General features: G+C 43.6%; 1 protein-coding gene across 3 annotated transcripts in view; it reads right to left on the bottom strand.

Annotated features, from left to right (window-relative positions):
• The window catches only part of LOC108920466 (dachshund homolog 1-like), a 107,900-nt gene that overhangs the window by 64,203 nt on the left and 20,513 nt on the right, over positions 1-23,184 (bottom strand). For all 3 annotated transcript variants that reach the window (XR_003798155.1, XM_018729227.2, XM_029258087.1), the window contains exon 2: positions 4,222-4,337. Coding sequence is in view for 2 of the 3 variants with exons in the window: in XM_018729227.2 (XP_018584743.2) it covers positions 4,222-4,337 (116 nt within the window). In the remaining variant the exon portion in view is untranslated. The remainder of the gene's footprint in view (positions 1-4,221; positions 4,338-23,184) is intronic.

Below are 23,184 nucleotides of genomic sequence, written 5' to 3'. Positions count from 1 at the left end.
TCTAAGTGCAGTTATCCGACCTGAACAAGCATTTCAAGTACTTTCATTACCAATTCATCAGAAATTCTGATCAGCGTTGAACTATAAAAAATGCAGAGCACAGGTCAAACACACTGACGTTTCGTGTCAGTAATCAGTTTATCCCAATTTTTCTATTTCAAATTTGCATTTAATCCAAGAGTCTGTCAGAATATGACATTAAACTGAAAATCTTCTTCCTACTGGTCAACTCTAACAAAGTCCACCAGTATGCAGTGATATGTATGAAAATATGAACATGAACTAAAATTAGCCAGCTGTATCACTGGCAAAAAAAAATTAACTTTGGTCAAAAGTCAGCTTCAGGGTCAGAAATGAAAGAAAACAAAATAAAATGGATTATTGAATTTAGCTGAAAGATTATAACACCAAATGAATATGTAATAACATAATGTATTAGTAATGTAATATTGTAGTGGAATGTACAGCCTAGTTACCAAAGTGTGATAAAGAAGGGGGACGCAGTGGGTTTGACTGGGTCCTGCTCTCCAGTGGGTCTGGGGTTCGAGTCCCGCTTGGGGTGCCCTCGACCAGCTGGTGTCCTGTCCTGGGTGTGTCCCCTCCCCCTCCGGCCTTATGCCCTGTGTTGCCGGGTTAGGCTCCGGCTCACCACGACCCCGGATAGGACAAGCGGTTCCAGAAAATGTGTGATAAAGAGTATTATTAATTTCATTACAGTAATGCTGTTTCAGCCCACAGTAGTCATACTTGGTTAACCTATGAAAGATGACTCCTTATTCGCTGCTGTTATTTATGATATAAGAAGACACTGCTATTCCATTATGCTTCTTGGTACAACGTCAAGTTCAAATATATGAATTTTTGCATCATTCACCTTCGCCACACAAAGCCGGCAATAAAGAATCCGACTGGTAAAACTGTTACCATGCAAAAGAACCTCTTGCAGAAAAGGTGTGCATCTGTATTAATGGCAGGTCTGACTCACAGAATGCGGCATCCACATGCAGAGCACATATCTGAACTACAGCCCGACACTGTGGCAGAAATGCCAGCATAAACCCCGTGGAGATCCTTCGCTTTAACAGAGATGTCATTTCCTCAATGTGTCAGCTGAGGGCAAATAATGGGCCTTAACCGGGGCAGTCGTCCTGTCAGGGGCAGAGATTGGTAAAGCTCCTGGGGCTCAGGGTGGGGAACACCTTCATATGCCTTCATCTGTCACATTTTATTATTTTATTCAAGTTAAAAACACTTCTCAAAGAATAGTGGGGTTTCTAATTCATTGAGTCAAAGGCATCTTTTCCTTGCAATTTTTTCTAGAACTTTCCTTTACTTACCTTAGGACAATTAAAAAGTAGGAAACGGGACTGACGAACACCTTCCTGTGGGCCTACCGAAGCTTGCGTGCAGGGAATTGAAATGAATTTAAAAGAAGTGAACCATTCAGGGAGTGAGGTACCTCAACTTACAAAAATTCACAACAAGCTCACTCTTTTGTTTTATACTGCACTTGATATGTTACACTGCTATGTACATTTTCATTTATTTATTTAGCAGATGCTTTTCTCCAAAGCACCTTCCAATGAACTCTATGTAGTGTTATGACCTCACACACCTTATTCGCCAAGGTGACTTACACTACTAGGTACACTACTTACACTGGGGCTCTCATCCATACATCAGTGAAACACACTCTCTCTGTGTCACTCACACACTATGGGGAACAGCATGTCTTTGGACTGTGGGAGGAAACCAGAGCACCCAGAGGAAACCCACACAGACACGGGGAGAACATGCAAACTCCACACAGACTGAGCGGGGATTGAACCCACCTTCTCTTGCACCACCCAGGCCCTGTGAGACAACAGCATTACTCACTGTGCCGCCGTGCCCTCGTGCCACCCCTCCTTACACTGGGTCACTCATCCATACATCAGTGGAACACACTCTCCCTGTCAATCACACACTATGTTACACTATTGTACAGTACTTTGGGTCTGTTTGGTATAACAGTAACCAGCTGCTAAGTACCAGGGACAATGGGTAGTGTAGTGGCTAGCGTTAATGCCGTTGGCTCCAAAGGTTGCAGGTTTGATCCTAACCTCTGGCTGTAGGACCCTTGAACAAGGTATTTACCCTAAATTACTCAAGTAAAATTACCCAGCTCTGTAAAGGACTGTAAGCATGTAATAACTATGACTTTCATATTGTAAGTTGCTTTGGAGAAAAGTGTCTGCTAAATGTAAATGTACCAGTTTCGGGGTGGAGAGACTTAAAGGATGTGCTGCTGCCAATGACATTTTTCAAGGCAAAGGCAGATCTGACCAATAAATCCCCAGGCATTTTTATGTGGAAACTGACCCATTTGTGGAACAACTAAGGAGTTGCTCCATTCATTTGTCTTTGAATGAATCTGACTGGAATGAACAATTTTATTCCAAAGTGACAACACTGGGGTGACATGGTGGAGCAGCAGGCAGTGCTGGGCAGTCACAGCTTCAAGGCTTCCTCTGGTTTCCTCCCACAGTGCAAAGGCATGTGTTTCATATGAAATGGTGACTCTAAATTGCCCAGAGATTGTGTGTTTGTAAGTGAATGAGTGTGCGATGGTCCTATGATGGACTACAGTTCTGTCCAGTGTGTGTGCTTCCAGACTGCTGCAGTCCTTTTTTCAGACATGCAGTTACTGATAAAAGATGGATGGATGGATGGATGGATGGACGGACAGACAGATTTCAGTCTGACTCAAGGTATGCAGAGTTTGCACGTTCTCCTTGTGTTTATAACAGAAAGATACATGCAGGGGGAGTGCGGTGGCGCAGTGGGTTGGACCACAGTCCTGCTCTCCAGTGGGTCTGGGGTTCGAGTCCTGCTTGGGGTGCCTTGCGGCGGACTGGCGTTCCGTTCTGGATGTGTCCCCTCCCCTTCTGGCCATACGCCCTGTGTTACTGGGTAGGCTCCGTGACCCCGTATGGGATGAGCGGTTCTGAAAATGTGTGTGTGAGATACATGCAGAAGAAGGAACGGTAAACCATTTCTACACCTTTCCTCGTCATGGGAAGCATACGACTGATTGCTACGAGTTGAATTTGACGGGAGAGCCCCAAAGATCCAGACAGAAATGCACCGAAAAATTTTTGTTGCCGTTACTTCACGTTCAGCTGCCAACACTGTGTCTTTTCAGCAACTCTTTGACTGATATGGGCTATAAAATTTCATTTCCAAGGTGATACCAAGTGCATAACCTCTTGTAGATATTAAAGAAGGGCAGAGGTCATTAAGCAGTCAACGTCACAACTGTGCAGAATTGTTTATGTGCCTGTTCCACAGAAGCATGTCGACTCACTGCAAAACCTGAAGCCGCACTGAGGTCAGCAAGTATTTCTATTTCATACAGTAATTTGTTTCACAAAATTTGGATATTGCCTTGGATAAAGACTTCAGCTAAACAAATGACAGTAAACAATTTGAAAACAGTTGGGTTCAGGTGCATGTATGTTCTGAATATTTTGTCACTGTGTCGAAAGATCCGCTTAATATGTTACTGGCTCATCACATTAAACGAGTTTTTGATGTATTTCATTGCTGCACAGTAAAAATCGTAAGTATAAAGGGATATTTATTGATATTGACTTCAAAGCTGTGCAATAAAACCAACAGGGACAAAGGAATCAACCGTAATAAGAAAAGTTTAATATAATTACACAACAAAATCTTTTTGTTTTGGTGATTTTTTCAGATCACCTCTGCTCATATGCTGGAGAGGACTTAACTGGTCTAATTAAAATCCACTTAAGACATAAGGCAACATACTGTATAATGAAATAATCCAGGAGAAAATAATGCCACTCCATCTTACCGTGTGTTTTTTTTTTTTCCCAGGAAGAACTCAAAATCAGTTTTCGGAAGAATTTCCCAAATACGCGGAATATAGTTTTCTTAGGAGAGGGTGTGTCAGTGCTTATAATTTCAGCATCTATAAACATTTATTGTTTTCTGCATGGCGATTTCCATATAATGCAGTGGTGTGGCACACTTGCAATGCAAGACATCTCCTTAACCGGCAGCAAAGGAAAACACACTTTAGACCTGAACGGCAGGACAAACCATGTTGGCCTGGTTTAAAAAAAAATCAACTTGTGTGTGCTACCCAGGTTTCCTGCTGCAAGAACCTTAAGGGAAGACATGGAAGAACGCTATGGAGAACAGGCACAAACATACCTGTAGGTGGGATAATACCTGGAGACATGATGCCAGGTACAGAGTGTGGCATAATGTGTGGGTTCTCTTGGGATGTGACACTTTGTGTTCTCTTTGGGGGTCTCCCAGGTCTTGAACTGAAGGTAGAATATGCAGAGAGGCAGAGAGAGAGAGAGAGAGAGAGAGAGAGAGCAAGAGAGAGATTAACATCCAGACCACATTAAAATGCAATTCCACTCAGAACAGCTAACATGTACTGTAAATAAATTTCTTTTCAAGGACAGTTGCTTTCTGCAGCTCAACATAATAGACTTCCATTACTAATTAGATTACATGCTGAATTCATTTCCTTTATTGAAGATCAACTCCTTTTTGATGCATAATTCATAACCCGTACCTCGTTACCTGCTTCTATGTATTAATATCCTGACACTATTTGAATTGCCTCGTTTGCATATGCTAAAATCCAGCATGCTGCTTTCAGCCTGAAAATTACATGTTAACTTGTTATAATTACTATACAGTCAGACCACTATTGATTTATGACACTTTTAAAGCCCAAATATGTGCAGATCTTGTAATAAATGGTATTTTAGGGTTGTTCAGGAAATTAAAAGGCAGTGGCTGCCTAAGGAGATGTTCTGCTTGCTTGATTTAGTACTGAAGTTGGCTGGAAGGTACCGTGAGAGAGTAATTCACACCAATACTACGTTTCTGATCGAATGTTTTATTACCCCACATGAGTGATCAGGTGTCTGAAATGACAAATGGCACTCACTGCTTTATCTAGTCAAAAGGCTGTTATGAATGCCTTCATTTTTAGACCAAGGTTTGCTTTTAAATGAGTAACCTAATACATGTGTTTCAAGTTGTACATTAACCTTTCCAGTTGTCACATTCTTTACGGCGAATTTTTAAAGTCTTTGTATTCCGCGGGGCTCATTTTTTGCATCTGTTACCAAACATTTTCAGAATTAACTATACCATTGAATGCTGCACAACAGGAAACTGTGATTCGTCAATCTACAGTATAAATTTTGCAACTAAATCTTAAAGGGGAGAGAAAAGCGGAAAGGAGAATAACTGCAGAAAGAAAAAATACGTACACTTTCAAGACTTTATGTACACATACCCAAACCTACATTTTAATTTTTCGGTAAAGATAACGAATCTATAAATGTTAAACAATAGCAGCTGCGCTGTTAGAGCGAGTGCATGGCCGACACAAGTGGCCGGGATGAATAGCAGATCTCTTACAGCACTTCACTCAGCATTGTCACTTTGTATAAAAAACCTGTTATTCAAAAATGCAAGGCTGGGAACAAATGAGGGCAAGCTCAACAGAGCTGTTTTCAAATGCAATTCTTACTTTCATAGAAATACCTCTTTGATCTCATGGGGGAGATTGCAGATCGTGTTACTGTCATCGCTTTCAGTGTACTCAGCTGAATTATTTATGAAAGGCCATAACAGAAGAATGTGACAGTAAAAGCTTTTTTCCCCCCAACAAGACTCAAAGTACAAAAACTGCAGTGATGAAGAAGAAAAAATAAAAAATCCATCCTCTTTGGCCACACTGGAGCTGCACGAGTGAATACGTCCAACGTGCAGAACATTTAAGCAAGGTGTTAGGTTCAGGCTTGTTAAAAGGCATCATCATCCTGGAGGGAAGCCTGCACAACTCCTTTACAAAGGAGCTAAAAAAATTAAGCTCTCCGAATTGAGATTAAATTCAAAACAGGCTATACATACAGTGCCACGGGTGACTTAGAATGTAAGAAACAGTAAGAAAACATTATTTTCAAGGAATAAGGTCTACCGACTATAAGTGGTCATTCATTTATTTGGACACATACTGCACAAGGCATGGTAGTGTTTGCAGGTACTGCTAATGCCTCGCAGTTCTTGGGCTGTGGGTATGAGTGGGGGTCAGTCTGGCTCAGTCTGTTCGGAGTCTGCATGTTCTCCTCATGTCTGTGTGGTTTAGGCTGGCTGCTCTGGTTTCCTCCCACAGTCCAAAGATGTGTTTCCGGTGAACCGGGACCTTTAAATTGCCCTTTGTCTGCGTGGGTGTGTGAGACAGAGAGACTTAATGAGTGTGCGTCATTGTCCAGGGAGAGACTGTACTTCCATCCAGGGTGTACTCCGCCTCACACCCTGTTCTTCCTGGATAGGCTCGAGACCACAGTAGTACTAACTACATTTGACAAGTAGTTACTGATAATGCTGTATACGGGTTGATGGGTGACTATACTGCATGATCCATTAGCAAAAACATTCTGAACTATGCATTAAAGCTATTTTTAACAGATTTCCCATAAATGGTACGGGTACACCTTATTACTGCGTTACGTCGCAACAGAAGCGCAGCTTATATGAAGAACATGCAAGGAAAGAAAGCGAAAACTGATTTGAAAGAGATTGTCGAAGTTTAGTCGGCTTTAGCGCGGCAAATATTCGGCGGACGCAAAACAGCTATCAAGGCACATTAATCATTAAAAGGGAGGTTAATATGTACACTGTAGTTTGGCAGTTTCCAGTTTCCTCAAAAGTTGTTTTCCCAGATGTCAAAGAAGCCCGTGGAAGGCATTAACACCGCATTTGTTCGGATGGCTCTAACAGTCTTGTGTAAATAGTTGGGTTGGCGATAAGAGCAAAAGCAGAACAACACTGTGTTCATTATGGGGTTTTTACTCGGAGCTGATCAATGGGTGTTTTCAAAGATTTCCCGGAAGCCCCTCCCTTGCCATGCGATAAGGCCGGGGTTCCAGGTCGAGCGGGACGATGGGCAAATGGGGTAAACCAGGCTCATTATCAGATGGTAAATGATAGAAGAGCTCAGCACAATGACCCCGAAATGTTACACACGGTAATACTGAAGCGACCCGGTCGTGGAGCGTGACTCACAATAGATCAAACAGGGCTGCACCTCGCAACCGTGTTTCCGCAGATGCTGCCAAAGGACGTGTAAAAGTTGCCTTGCGTGTTACAAAAACGTCTCGTTATCTCTTGTTACCACTACCATGCTCTGTCGGTTCTGAATCGCACGTCCTACGCAGGCAACGCTCTTAAATGGCAAAATGTTCCCGCGGGGCCCCGTTCGAACACATTCATCACGCGCGATTTCGATGAAAGGGCGGCACGGTTCTCCTCGGATGTGGGTCCGAACGCGGGTTCGAATCCGCTTCGGTCTACACGTAGTAAACGTGTTCTCCCAGCGTCTGCGTGGGTTTGCTGCCCGGTGGCAAGAAATGAAATTCAGGCAAATTGATGACTGCAAATTGCATGTGTATGCGAGTGAACGAGTTTGTGTGTCCGTGCGCCACTTGACCGGTGTCCCGTCCAGAGCGTACCCCGCCTGGTGCCCGGTGTTTCCAGGATAGGCTCCAGACCTCGGCAGGCAGTTATAAATAATGGATGGATGAACAGATGCTTTTAGTTAACTGTTATGCTCTGTTGTGTTCACATGTAGCAAATGACGACTATATTGTAATAAGATTTACGACCCGAAAAGTGTGTTTGCTTCATACAACATACAGTCAACCTCCATCCATCCATCCATCCATCTATCCATCCATCGTCAACAACCGCTTGTCCCAAGCGGGGCTGCGTCAAGCCAGAGCCTAACCAGCAACACAGAGCGCAAGGCTGGAGGGGGAGGGGACACACTCAGGACGGGACGCCAGTCCGTCGCAAGGCACCCCAAGCGGGACTCGAACCCCAGATCCACCACGCAACAGGCACCGGCTGAACCCGCTTATGCAGTTAAACCGTACTAGAAAATTAATAAACAAATAATATGAACACATTGTATACTTACCAGCATGGAAGTTTCTACAAATGATAAAAAAAATAATGGCACTCACAATTTTTCGCATGAATGCAACTGATTTTTTTTTGTAGCAAATGTCCTTAAGCTTAAACTTCTGTCTCCCATTTAGGAAACGAAAACAGACCACACCTGACCCCAAATACCCGGCAGCAAATTAAGGATGTATTTTTTTCCCCCTTTTGTAACCATATAAAATATACTATACGTATATAAATGAACTTTCCCTGAACCTTTCTTCCTATAATGGACTTAGTCCATGTTGACCCAGCACTAAAAGCAGGAATCTGATACCATGCAGCACACCAGGACTGCTAAAGCAATCAGATTAAGGAAAACAATAAGCTGCACACAGATCCAGTTTCAATACAACAATGTCGTCAAGGCTGAGCAACCCGTTCCTTTAACTCCTTCCTTGTTTTCCCAGCCGACACAGAAAATCCACTTTAACGTGTCACATAATGCTAGGATGTGACTCTCCCATATTTTCCAGCGCTGCACCGCAAAGGAGGAGATCGCCCATCATTTGTCATCTTTGCGGACTGCAAATAAACGAGGGTGACTGTTCAAATACTGCATCGGCGCTAACGGTAAATAACGGAAATGAGCAAACAAACAGTCCGCGCTTAAAATTCGCTCGCTTATCTCACGGTTTAGACCATTCCTGTATGATTTCATCCCGTATGTTTACATACACACCTGGCAGCAGCCAACACGTGTGTTTTAAATATGGAAATAACCTTTCAATAACATGCAACCAAAAAAATATCTTCTGCAGGTTCATAACGGGGATGATTTTCCATATCTTGTCCTAATTTGACAACAATCACTGAACAAGTCCTCAGCATTGGTTTGGGCATTTCTGATCCCCCCCCCCCCCTCCCAAATTTCTAATGTGGAAAACTATAATGCGGTGGATTACCATGGAAGAATCTGAAATACTGCAAATGTGTGCGGTAAGTTGATGTTATTCTAAAAAAATGCACACATTTGGTTGGAATCACATTATGTACTGAAGTAGAAAAGCGTAATTTATTGAGCGATGCTTAGTTTTACTGTTTCTACAGATGCTCCCTCGTAGAATGCACACTACCAGTGTTCCTTAGTCCTTTTTTTGAGCATTGCCTTTTTAGCATACCGTCAATTAGACCTTATAAAATATTAACTCAATGTCACTGCCCTTTTAAAATCTCCCACCTAGAATTCCTTAATTGTCCCCTTTTTATCGCTCTGTCTCAGAGAGTAAATAAATTACGCAAAACAGCTTTTATCACACTGAATAACCTTTTAACTGGAGGATTACCACTCGTCTATTTTTAATTTCTTTTCCAGCAATAGCAGCTCATGCCTCATTGATTGGTTTGCTGAGGTGGAGACAGGCTATGAAAACAAGCACATTACTCACAGTACATTAGAATTTCATCCAGGACCCTTTTCGCTTGCTTAAAATTCATTGCCTTTCTGTTGTTTTTATTGTTATTTTCGAGAAATTTGCCGCCGCGACACACACCTCTCCCCGGAGTTACCTTTGTTTGACAGACAGGGAAGACAGGTATGTGTTATAAATATCTACACATTTACATGGAGTCCTAGAGAAAAAAAAAGTCTGTATATAAAGCCGCCTACACGCAGTATACAGTAACAGTAATCTGGGAAATTACCGAAGGGTCCAGCGGAATGACCAGTAAGTCAAAGGCGTAAGACATCAGCTCAAAAAACAAAAGTGACAAGAAAGGCAGCTCCATATTGACGGATGGGTGTCGATCGTTCGGACCACGAGTATTTATCATTCTGCGCTGCGGCCTCTGCATCCGCGCGCTGATTTGCATCGAGGTGCCGTGGGCTTATCTGTGGCAGCTCTCACTCACACCTGTCGAATGTTCCTTCAGCCATGTCGTTCTCTTATCAGATGCCGGGCGAAGGATTGCGAGCCGAGCCGAGCCGAGCCCGTGCAGAAAGCCTCTTCCTTTCATTAATGGGAGCAGCTGCATCCTGTGGTAAAATGCACACCTTTGTTCTGTACAATAGATGAGATCAAATGCAGAAATATCAAAGGGGAAGTTACCTTCTGCTCATAGGAGTCCACAGTGACAATGACTGCAGAGCCTTGATCAGACCCGCATATTTTGAAAATTCGGAATACGACAAATTCTCGGTGTGAAAGCATTCTTCCCGCTGCCTTTAATAAACACGGTCTGGTCTGACTGAAAAGTACTGAGTGGGCTCATCAGATTGCGGTTGTGCAAACGGAACTGCGCCATTTTTCCTTCCTTGTGACCTGCTCCTGCAAGCGTAACGGTTTCTCTAATGGAGAGTTTAAAAAATATTGTTTTAAAAAAGAGAAGGGAAAAAAGCGAAACCTTCCGCCGAAGACAGACAAAGGCCACAAACTGTTTGTACATTTTAATTTCTTTTAAAAAAAATTAAGAATATAACGTCACTGTTATATTCAAAAACAACGGTGGGAAGCAGGATTATTTCGGATGACTGCTGTTACAAGTAGAAATAAGTTAACAAGTCTTTCCGCGTCCACGGATTGATGATGAATGCCTAATTGGTTGACTGTAATAATTCCTGATGGGAGACGTTCTCCGTTAACAGATATTGCCCCGCGTGTTATAAATCAGACGTGGCTGAAAGCAAATGCCGTTAATCAAATGTATTAAATGAAGAGCTGCGGAAAAGTCAAAAAAGATTGGCGGATCCGATTTATCACAATATGTATTAATCGCCATCCCTCTGCTTCACAAAACAGAACAGACATTATCTTCGCGCTGTACGGAAACGTTATCTAAGCGCTCTGACTGATCTCTCATTTCCATGAACTGCCGGGCACATGAAACAAGTCTTCAAAACAAAGCTCTAAAAACTTACTAGTCAGGGTGCCTTTCAGGATATTTAATTAAAATCTAATCCTGCATTCATAAAGGCTCACATAAATTAAGCTGTCATTCATAAGATTTATGGATTCTCATTTGCATATTGCATACAATTCATCAATTACTCAAGTATGAAAGGAGCACATTTCCCTGGGAGGTGTCGGCTACCCCTGCCAACATTTGAAATGAGAGAAAGAGCAGGACTGTCAGGCATTCAAACAAACTTCCCCCACAATGTCCACCTCTTGATTAATCTCATTTCCCAGCTACGCAGCTGAGACTTACATAGTGGAGCTGTAGCTTTCCATTATCTCCGGTGTCCAAACAACGAAGAGGCGGTGGATGTTTCGCGTGGAACAGCAACTCTCCTGCCTTACATGCGGATACACCTTCTACTGAAGCATCTTCTCAAAGGTCCACGGGCAATTTTTCATAGGGATTTGGTAGATGAATAAAAGGGAACTGTTGAGTGACGCTGCTGCAGCAGACAGTAACAATCTCTGCAAGCAAACATGAACTATAATGCGATGAACCGAAAACCCAAAGACGCTTCTAAAAATCACTGCTGTGTCCATGGACTTGGAGCGGCTTCAGGGGTCTGTGAATAGCAATGTCTAAGTAAATCAAAGTCTGAAAAAATAAAAACATTACTATGTCATCGCTCTCTATTACAGCGTGAACAGAGTCAAGTCTCAGTACAATAAACAGTGCGATATTTTCTCCGATTTATGGATGTTTTTCATCACATTCTTATAGGGGTCCGTTTACATTTACATTTATTCACTTAGCAGATGCTTCTGTCTGAAGCGACGCAGAAAAGGTGAAGAACCCCTGTCCGACGGGAAACAGCAAAGGGCAACTTAGCTCGTCCATCAAGAGATAAAAAGTTGAAGAAAAATAAAGATAAATGAAAGACACCGCGTGCATGCGTTAATAAGCACGGCTAAGAGTTTCTGCAGCCTTAGGTACTGCGATAACTAAGCACTGCTGGCCGAAACACACTCTGTGAGTGTGAAACTCACAGTGGCCAAGGCCAGCGTTCTGTTATATGTTCAATACTCACCCAGCAGACAAAGGCAAACTTGTCCGGTGCAAAGATTAATTTCCAATTAATCCTGAACCCTGCCAGAGGAGTACATTAGCTACAGCAAATGAAAAGTCGTCCTGAAGGGTATTTAATGTGCTCCCAAATGTAACGGCTACAATCGATGCAAATAAGGCACTGGGTTAATCGTCGCTGCAACGGAAATGAACAAAACACGACTTGCCGGAAAGGAAAAACCGCGCGCCTTATTTGACGATGAACACAAATATTTACTGGGCAACAATTCACCTCAATATCAATAACTGTACTGAGTGAGTAGTTAAGGAAAAAACATAAAAATGCATAAAATGTTTGTGTAGTATTGCCTATGTACCTAGTAAGTAGCATCTTTGCCTATTTTAGCAGGTAAAAGCATTGGAATTAAAAACATGTAAAAAAGACCAATCAAATGCTCATTACTTGCTGTTTTAGTAGCAAACAATCTGTAGTCCAAGGAGTCTGCGGAATTACGGGAGGGAGAGACAGGTCGTACTTGTATAAAACAAAAAAAAAAAAGAGAGTAATTTGCCAGAACTTTCCGTGCCCGTAGGCAGTTGTCATGGCCCACGTTGCCCAGAAACCTTGTTTGAGCAGTTTCTCAGAGGCTTACTGTACGGGGGGCCCGTCCCATCCCGTAAGATACATGTTTCACACTGTTTACAGTAATCCCTTTACAGTGTCGTTTTCTTCCAAAACAACAGCTGCACTCGTCCCGAAGGCCGTGCGGTCGCCCTAAATCTGCTGCATAACACGCGGCGTGCGGGTGCATCTCCGGGATACGTCCGGCTTGCGCGCAAGGGAACGACTGGCAGGCCGATGGCGATCTCAAAGCGCCCCCGCCCTCGCTGTGGACTAACAGAAAGAAGTGACTCGTTCACTTGCATCTGTATTCCCTGATTGGTATCGTGCGCTAAATACGCTGAGATGAGGCGGCTGAGATGCCAGAGAGATCCCAGGCGACCGAGATGCCACTTGATTCGGACCTCACTCGGCGAGTTCCTTGCATCACCGAGGGATCTTTGCTTCGGAAGTAAACCGACACTATAATTCTAGAAGCTGCTGGAAAAACGACTCGACTTAAGCTGGTTAGACAAGGCCTCAACCTCGTCATACGTAAGCGAGAGAGAGAGAATTCTTAAAATTCCTAATAAAGAGTATCACTGAATGAGCAACACATTCAGCAATATGTTACATCCTTCCTTCCCCCGCTTTGTTATTTGCAGCATCTCTCTCCGACCATCTGCAGGCGCCAGGGACCCGGCGGCATGACGAATATCACAACAGACAGCTCCAGCGCAGCAGCCTTGTAGCAGATCGATATCGCAGCGAAACGCTAGCGAGAGCGAGCTGAAGCCGGTCCACACGGTGTATTATAGATGAGGCCGGTTTCCTCTTCTGGCGCGCTCGCCGAGCCTGAGCGACGCTTCACGTGCTTCGGGACGATGCGGGAAGAAATCACCGGAACGGCATCTGCTTAAAATTGTTACCACGCATGGCCCTCAATGCCAGTAACAAGATGGGGAAAAAGCGCTTGAAAAATCTGCCATGAATGATGCACATGATGTTCCAATTATGAGAATTACACAACAGTTTAGACATGCTTCTTTAGCAAGGGATTAAGTTCTAAGAATAGTGTAAAGTAATGCGAGAGAACAGGTGCTTCACAAAAAGAGTAGCACTGCGCATCATCTCATCCTAATTCTCCTAGGTAGAGTAGACAGAAAGAGCTATATAAATATTCAAAACCGAGAGCGCGGAGCAGAACAAAAATGTTTAGACGGCCTCAAGAAAAAGTATCGGCGGATTAAAATTAATGCATTAAGGTTGTTTTCATGAATGCAAACATGCGTAACGCTGCATATCTCAGCATCGACCCCCTACTTAGGCACAGAGACATGAACACAGGAGAAACACACTAGAGCGCATTGAGATGAAATGTCGCAAACTCGAGCGCGGCGCAAGAGGTCTGAAGGATCGCCCTCTGGGTTCTGGACAGAGCGAGCAAAGATGATTACGTGCGCGGCGGGAGAAAAGCACGCAAAGATGAACATCTCATTTAGCCACGTGGACGGAGACAGTTCAATCAGTGTACTCTCAAGCGCTGTGACAGTGACATTGCCGTCGACTTCACCCAAATGAAAACTTTCCATTAAACCGAAGCCATTTACATTTTAATTACAAATATTCTGTAATAATTATTCTCTTATAATGGATCCCATGCCCCGCTAAAACGAAGGCTTTGTAGCATGACACGAAATTAATGGAATAACAGTTTCCCTGCAAAAAGATGCTGAGGAATCAATGGGGGCGTTCAACGAAATCAAGGAACCATTGTTGACGAAACAGAGCTCAGCGTAAAAAAGCGCGGCGTACTGTATTCATTTACATGGAGCTTTAGACGCGCCTAAAAATTACGGAATTTTTAATATGAAGAAGAAACTAAATGAAAAATTCAACTCAACATAGATGACCCCCCCCCCCCAAGCCTGTTAAATCGCGGAGTATTTCCCTTAGAAGCACGAGTATCGTTCTAATGACGTATCGGATTTGGAAGCAGAACTACTTTTAGCAACAGCCGATTTGATTTATTTGTCCGATATGCAGAGAAAACAAGAGGTTGTCATTTGTGACAAGAGCTCACGGTGTGAAACGCTCAACGTTGTCTTCTCAAGACTCGCTGAGATGGCACACCGAGCACGATATTTCAGTTAAAGAAAGAATTGCACGTGTTGATAAGACTTCGTGCTCAGTCTCCCCAGGGAGGAGTTTCCGGCCCCCGAAGGCGTCACCAGAAATAGGGCCACATGATGGTGAGCGATCAAGGTTCGTTAAATGCTGCTAAAGGAGTGCAGTGTCCCGTGTGCCGAAAAACATGTCAGCTTTTTATTAGCGCCTGATAAACACATAAATGCTTAAGTGTCAAACACAGCATGCACTCTCTGACAGCCTGTCAGGAGGGATATTCCACAATTGTTCACTGTGATAATTCCCATGCGGGGGGCTGACTGTGTGAATCATTTCTGAGCGAAGAACAATATTACAGTGTGGAATATGATACGGGCTGATGAGCTACTCGTTCGTTCCTGGCACTGAGTTAACGCGCCTCTTTATACTGCCATCACAGCCAATCCCAAGATGCAGCATTTCTTCCAGGTCTTTTCAGGATGACGGACCAACTCAAAGGGCACGGGTCGTCAACGGGACGTCTGAGCCGCATGCAAACAGAGGCTCGCCTTCCACAGCCTCGGCATTGCTGAATGTCTAAAGACAGAACTGAGCAACTGTTTACAGGGACGTCTAGGACGCCCATCCGTCCATCGATGCTCAATAACCACTTGTCCAGTGCAGGGTCACGGTGCTCCATAGCCCGTCCCAGACGCAAGGGGTGCGAGCCAGGGAATACCCTGGATGGGACACCAGTCCATTACCAGGCAATCACACACACTGAGATGTACAGAGAGTAAGGGAACATTAGAGTCGCCGGTTCACCCAGAGCACAAACCTTTGGACTGCAGGAGGAAACCAGAGCGACACAAGGAAACCCGTGCATACAGTGGGAGAAGACACAAACTGAGCGGGACTAGAATTAACATTTGAACCCAGAGCACAGGAGCAGCAGTGCACCAGTGCTGTACCGTGCCAATTTCTAGGACAGAAGGATGGCAGGGTGGCACAGTGAGTAGCGCTGCTGTCTCACAGCACCTGGGTGGTCCAAAAGGATGTGGGTTCTATCCCTGCTCAGCCTGTGTGGAGTTTGCAAGTTTTCCCTGTGCCTACCTGGGTTTTCTCCAGGTGCTCTGGTTTCCTCCCACAGTCCAAAGACATGCTGTCCAGGTTCCCCCATAGTGTGTGAGTGACAGAGAGAGAGAGTTTGTGTGTTCCACTGATGTATGGATGAGTGACCCAGTGTAAGTAGTGTATCTAGCAGTGTAAGTCACCATGGTGAAAAAGGCGTGTGGACTGATAACACTACATAAGTGTTCATTAGAAGTTACTTTGGAGAAAAGTGTCTGCTAAATAAATAAATGTAAAGAGTAAAGCAGTGAAAACTGGAGAAATGTGTTCCAGCAGAACAACTCCAGTCTCTCGTTGGCTCTCCGCCACATCCCGTCTTGATTTCCTGATATACTCCGTGCCCCAAACATCTGCTATGTGATTGTTGTTAGTCTTTCCCTTTTTTGTTTCTCTCCGGTGGATGGTTCTTAAATCCACATGAACAAAGACTTTTTTTCCCCCCTCATTTTTATTACTTCAGCCACCTGCTGAGCAACATCCAAACACAATATTGGTTTAGTGACAAAAATTTACATTTTCTACTTTGATACTGGTCTTCCCTTTCCAAACTGTACAAGGACAGGATGTTCCTGAGATAAAGTATGAGAGATTCAAGGAAAAAAAAAAAAAAAAAAAAAAAAACAAATGAAAAGAACTGCACAATTATTGTAAATAATGGCTGAATGCACTCCTTTGCGTCATTTGAGGGATGTGTTCAAGATCTCGTATAAAGCTGTTATGTCACATGATGTTATTTTCTAACACGGTCACCTTTGCGACACTCGAACTGCCTAACTCTTCACGCGTTCCCTAGGTATGCGAGATATTTTGACAGCAGAGGAAATGGATTGTGAAGCTGAAGAGCCCCAACGCCCCTTTTGAGACGTGAACCTTTAGTTTTGTGCTCACAAGAACCATTTTCTAATAACCTGAACAAGTTTGTGATACTCATTTTACACACGACCAGGGAGCATATAGAAATAGCCAACAATGCAGCGCTTAACACTGAACAAGTCTGCGATTTATAATTCGTCTAGGAAATTCCACGTAATCTTTAATAAGTAACCGAGACTGTTAATCAGTTAATCTTTTCTCTTTCTCTCGCGAAAAATATCCGGAATTAAACAATTGAAAAGGCAGCCGGCTGAAGTCCGGACCTCTCCCAAGTAGCGCACGTTTGCGTGTTCGCAGCCCCGTCCGTCTTATTAACCTTTTTAACTTCATTAACCCGCGTGCCTTTAAATAAAATCTATGGCCTCTGACACGTGAAATTGAAACTGTGGTCCCCGGAGCAGTTTTAATTACTCTCCTTGTGAAAAGCTTCCACTCTGATGGTCTCCACTCCCACGCGGCTCGGCCCGGCCCGGCCCGGCTCGGCCCGGCCCGGCTCGGCTCGGCTCACGCGCACATCCCTCCGCTCACCTTGCTCTACCCTTCATCGGTCCATCCGAGCAGAAAGCTAGGAGCCGGGCACTGTTTACCTGTTTACCCAAGCATATTATCTGCTGTGTTAATCAGTGGATTGGAACTTCTGGGTAGGGAAAAAATATCTTGACTGTGTGAACTTTGTCTGGTTCTGCCATTTTAAACAATTCCAAGAGTAGCTGTTTACTCTGCAAGACAGAGCATATTACGAGACAGAGATAACAGCACTAGTTACGTAATGTTCTTTATTCTTGTTACACTGTTATTCTATTATGATATTGTGGCTTTAGCACATAGTAATTATGCAGTAGTCAGTCTGCTCAATTACGGAAAAGACAGCTTGCCAAAGTTAATGGACAACATAATAACTTTTCCAGTGAATTATTTATTACTTTTGCACTTTGTAAATGTCTGTTTGGTTAAAGCCACAATAAATAAGAGCAATGCAGGCGATCTGGCGATTTCGAGTTTGCCGTTTCCAACGAAAATGTACCGTACTGCACTTAAACGCTCCCGCTATTTTGATATCCGCACTCCGGATAATTTCTGAATGCATGTTTTTCGGAAAACAGATCTGAAAAAAAAATTGCTGCTTTACAGATAGTTGTAAACTGACTCAGTCGATCTTTATTTTAAACGCTTCTTTATTAACGAAACGGCACGATGAGACAATAATTACGGGGACAGTGCTGGTCCAAGCATGTACTCATACGGCAAACAGGTTGGGAAGATGAAGAAGGTAAAAAAAAAAAAAAAAAAACCAACAGCTGTGTCACCTTGCACACTGATGCAATGTTGGTGGATAAACACAAAATTAACAAAGGCAAATGTAAGCAATTTGCACACTCGGAGGAGAACACCAGTCACCCACCTCCACCCACAGTCCTGCAGACAGGTGATCTGCAGGTGCCACGATGAGGACTGCAGGTCGCTCCTGTTTCACCCAGCTCCAACGGACTGCTTCTGTTCACTGTGACTCTGGACAAAGATGGCAACGTGGCACGCGCTTGATCCCGAAACCCGGAATTTCACACGCAGCAATTTAAAGATGCGCTACTGGCAAGGCCGTTCCTTGTCAAATTCATTGGCTTGTAGCGAAAGAAATTCCTGAGCTTATTGAAAACTGTTTGTTGCCTCTTCTACTGTCTCTGGCCCGGAGTCAGCTTGCTTGCCAAGAGAATACAAGATGCTTCTTCCCTGCCTCTCGTCATTACCTCTATGACTCTCCTCTCAAAGACAAAAAGAAGCTGTAAAACCATAGTAAGAACCTTTGGTGTGACAAAGGAGACAGATTCCAGCCTGCTGCAGTCACTTACCAGCACGTGGACCCTCAGCACAATGAACTTCATTACGTTTTCAAATAAACAGCTCAGCTTAAGTGACGTACAACCATCTGCAACGCAGTAACGAATGGTTTCCTCAAAGCTTCGCTACTCACGACACTTTATTTATAGTGGCTCACAGCGTTTTTCTAACATCGTACTGTACGCTACTGTAAGTTTTTCATCAAAGTTTTTGCATTTCATATTTAAAGATACATTAAAATGCTATAATGTACAGAAATGCACAAGTAAATCTATCAACTACTTTAAAGGACAAGTGTTAAAAATGATACCCCTTTGAAAATTTCAAGCGACCGTATAGCTGTGGTGTCAGAAAGGTTTTTTTCCTTCTTTAAAGCAAACAAGTATGGCTCAAAAGAAGCTCTGTGGGGGAGTGTGGCATTTGTGGCTCGCAGTAAAACGGAAGCCACCCTATGAGGAATTAGCGGATGAAATAAAGTGCAGAGGGAGTCGGCAGAGCTATCCCAGGGCTCCCTGCTCGTTCATCATCGCTGCCTCTCTGACCTTTCTTTCGCCAAGGGCACTAAGTGAGAAGGAGGGCTGTCTGGCTCGAAGGGAGACAAGATGAGAGGCGACGCGGAGGCAAAGATCAGACGTTCCCACGACGTAGCCGTAACGAAAAATAAAATTAATCAACCAGGTGGAGCAGGCCCTTGGTAATATCAACTGCTAAGAAAGACGGAAGAAACCGATGCACAGAAATATCCTTTTGAATTTACACAACAGATGCCACAAGCCGGAAAGCTGGCCTTCTGTGTTCACTTCCAATATAAATAGCTAAAAGCAGACATTATCCACATGGCTTACATTGTGTATTTAATGCAGGACAATTGCTGATTGACAGTAAAAGCAGCAGCACGTAGCATGGCTGCTATGGAAATGGGGAACCATAAAGCTACGGGCTGAAAAGTCACAAGGGCCTCTGGTTTCATGCTGTCTACTTAATGATGCCATGCATGTGACGTATCAGGTGATATCATGCAGCAGAATGAAAGTGATATAAATAATACACAGTCAAAGCACTTACAAAAGCATGTCTAATAATCAGGGAGATTTTCTTTTCTTCTTTTGCCTACATTGCAGAACACGTGTATGCAGCGATTTTTGTCTCCCCTGAAAACAACGATTGAATGAAGTCAACGAAGACCACTTGCGTCCACACGGACCAGTTTGCCGACGATCGGCACCAGCGCTCACCTCCAGTGATACAAATCAAAAGAAAATGTCAGATTTAGTACATACAAAACAGTGTTTGCATGATATCTCGACAAGTATAACTCTGGGCCAACAAAACTTAGCTAAGTGAGGCAATACAGCAGAAAGAATAGTCTGTGCTTATAAAAATCACGTCTCCTCACTTTTTCTTTTGAAAAAGGTTTACATTCAAGGTTAATCAAATGAACCCATTTCTACCTCTGAAGTGCCTGCTCTAATTTAACTCGCTATTTTTATTGCCACGCAGAGATTCTAATGAAACCAACAGGGATCTAAAAAGTACTGACACACTGAAATCTGAAGGATAAATATACATGTATGTCAAGCATGCACATCAGAAGGGTTCCTAGCAGAGCGTCGCTAAAATACATAACGGGAGACGTCAGTACCTTGGAGGCCATAAGTAGGAGCAAACTGTGCAACAAAAGCATTCTCCACCATAATATATTAAAAAGGAGCTGCCTAAGAAGACTTGAGGAAAGTGTGATACGGGACACAAGTGACGAGCCTTCCTAAGGGCGCAAACCGGTTCCCCTCAATAAACCTTCGTAATAGTCGGTCGGTTCGGTGCGTTATTGCTTGCGATGGTCACTACGCGAGGTGTGTGCCGAAGTGCCTGATGCATTATGTCTGCTCAGAGTTCCGCACCCTCTCAAAGTGCACCAGCATGGGAAAGGACAGCGGCCGCACGGTGGAAACGCCGCGCCATTCGCCGCTTTGCAGGTGTGACGTTCTGGGCTTTGCTCAAACATGCGGGCAGCTTTCCGGTACCCTTCTGGAGACGACGACTGACGGACAAAGGGCCTTGAGGAACAGACCCATTTGTCATCTCTGTGGAGGAGCGTTTGTTCTCGTCTCCGCAGCAGAGAGAGACGCGGTAATGACAAAGAAGACTGCGAGGGATCGCAAACCAAACTAAACCGCGGCACAGAAACACTAAAGATCTGATGTCAGCGCAACGTTCGGCAAGCCGTGTCGCCACCCGTCCTCCATCGGCTGACGGAGTTTAGCGGCTGCGAGCGCTCCGCCGTTCCGCGGGCCTCAACGCATCGGAATGTATGCTAATTACCGTCAAAATGCGTGTCAGGCAGCACCATCTCCGGCGGAGCTCTTAGTGAAGGATATGCCAAAAGGAAAGAGCAATAAATTAAGTTGAATCCCTGTAACCCCTTGTCAAATTAGTGTGTGCGCACACACACTCACACACACACACACACACACACACATACAGAAATTAAATATAAGCAAAAATGCTAAACCAAAAGACGATATGCAAATCAGCTGCTTTGCATACAGAAGGTATACAAAAACTCTGCCCTGAGACAAGAGCAAATCTTTCTTTTTAAATAATTGATTTTTTTTTTCTCCTGATTTGCAGCAGCTCATGGAATTATTTACCATACTTACTGCGAGCCTTAAGCAATCAAACTGCTCTTGAAGACTGCTTTATATTGCATTGGGGCCCAAATGTTAAAAGTTTAACCTGCTATGAAATCCAATGGATTTCCTCTAAAGAGTTCGAAAAATGAAAGTGTAAGGGCCTTTATTCAGAACAGAAAGAGCTGATGAGACAGGTTTAGTTTAATCTCAGGCAATAGAAGTCATTAGCCATTCTCCCAGGAATTAAAATATAGCTTGCCCTTTCCTTGTCTCACTTATGATTAGCATCACTTTAATCTCCCAGCGTTCTACTCTGCTATTTTAATCAGTACTTACTGCCTTTTGACAGATGAAGTGGGGCCTTTTCCAGCATTCAGACAATATCCCAATTTTCCCTGACAAAATATGGCACTAAATGGGGGGGGAAAGAGGAGAGGAAAAAAAAAAAAAAAAAAAAAAACTTTTCCTTTTAATTCTGTTATACACTAAACCAATCTTATCAAAATGTCACTGAATCATTCTCATTCAATCATGCTTTTCGCACACTAGTTGGATTACACTTTCCTCTTTATGAATTATTTGGTGTGAGGTCATTTAATTTAGTTTTTTTTTATTAGTATTTTGTGAAAATTAACATTTTCTAAAGGGAATACCGAAATGATGACGACGACAAATACCTGGCATCTTATACCTAAGAAATGTTTTAGAATAAATGCTTCTGAAAGGGTGAATATCTTTTCCATATAGGAATTTGGATTCAAATTATAGGTTTGTACGTAACATTTCTGCATTCAGTAAATGTGCCTCTTTTTCCCCAAACCAATTAACAGCTACCATTTTAACCCTTACTCTTTTAAATACAACACTGAGTCTGCTATTTTAAAGTCCCACAAAGTATTTCAAGTCAACTCATAATCATTGTGACCTTATAAACTGAGCTTCAAAATGTGTTCAAAATCCTTTAAACATCGGTACATGATGTACTTCGCCTCCCTTCCTTTGCTTCCAGGATAAGCTCCAGACTGGCGTGACCCTCATTAGGACAGGATGTTAACCACAGTAAGTCAGAGTGACAGTGATTTCTATACTGCTGCCACACAAATGTTTCCAAGAACTTTAATAACTGAAAATGTTAGTAAAACAACAGCCACGAGCCACAAAACCCAAAGGACAAGACAACGATTCGCAGAACTTTAAAAGCACATCGGCAAGCAAATAAGGTACGAAGAGATGCTTTTATGGCCACGGAGCACAAAAAATTACTAGTTTATTCTATTCTTACACACACACACACACACACATTTTCAGAACCGCTTGTCCCGTACGGGGTCACGGGGAACCGGAGCCTACCCGGCAACACAGGGCGTGAGGCCAGAGGGGAAGGGGACACACCCAGGACGGGACGCCAGTCCGTCACAAGGCACCCCAAGCGGGACTCGAACCCCAGACCCACTGGAGAGCAGGACTGCGGCCCAACCCACTGCGCCACCGCACCCCTCCTCTATTCTTACATTTCATTCTATTCTTACTGACAAAATAAGCAACTCTGATTTGGAAGTGCTTGGAAAATAGGGAATCCGTTCACTAATTCATTGATTATCAACAACTGGTTGACAATTGCAAGATTGTGGTTGACCACAGCCTAGGACATGTGGAAGGGTATACCCTGGAGAGAGACAGCAGTTCACTGCAGTTCCATTACACACACACACACACACACACACACAAAGGGCAATCGAAAGCTAATATGTAGCATGTCTTTGTCTTTTTGTCTTCATGCAGCATGACTGTGTGAGGAAACTGGAGCACCCAGAGGAAACCCATGTGAAAATGAGGAGAACGTGCAAACTCCACATAGACCGAGTTGGATGCAAACCCACAGCCCAGCGGCTGTAAGACATCAACAGAACCCATTGTGCTACCGCATTGCCTGAGAAAAGGAAGTACAACTTATTATTTGTTAAAGGACAGCAAGGGAGGTAGCATCGTTTGTTTTCTCGTTTAACGACACAAGTTAACGTGCCACTCCCTGTACCTCTCCTACCATTGAAAGTC

Source organism: Scleropages formosus, chromosome 14 (genome assembly GCF_900964775.1).
Source record: "Scleropages formosus chromosome 14, fSclFor1.1, whole genome shotgun sequence".
In the NCBI taxonomy this organism is placed as follows: Eukaryota; Metazoa; Chordata; class Actinopteri; order Osteoglossiformes; family Osteoglossidae; genus Scleropages; species Scleropages formosus.
The sequence above is the reverse complement of the archived record's forward strand: the minus strand, read 5'-3'. Positions and strand labels throughout refer to the sequence as shown.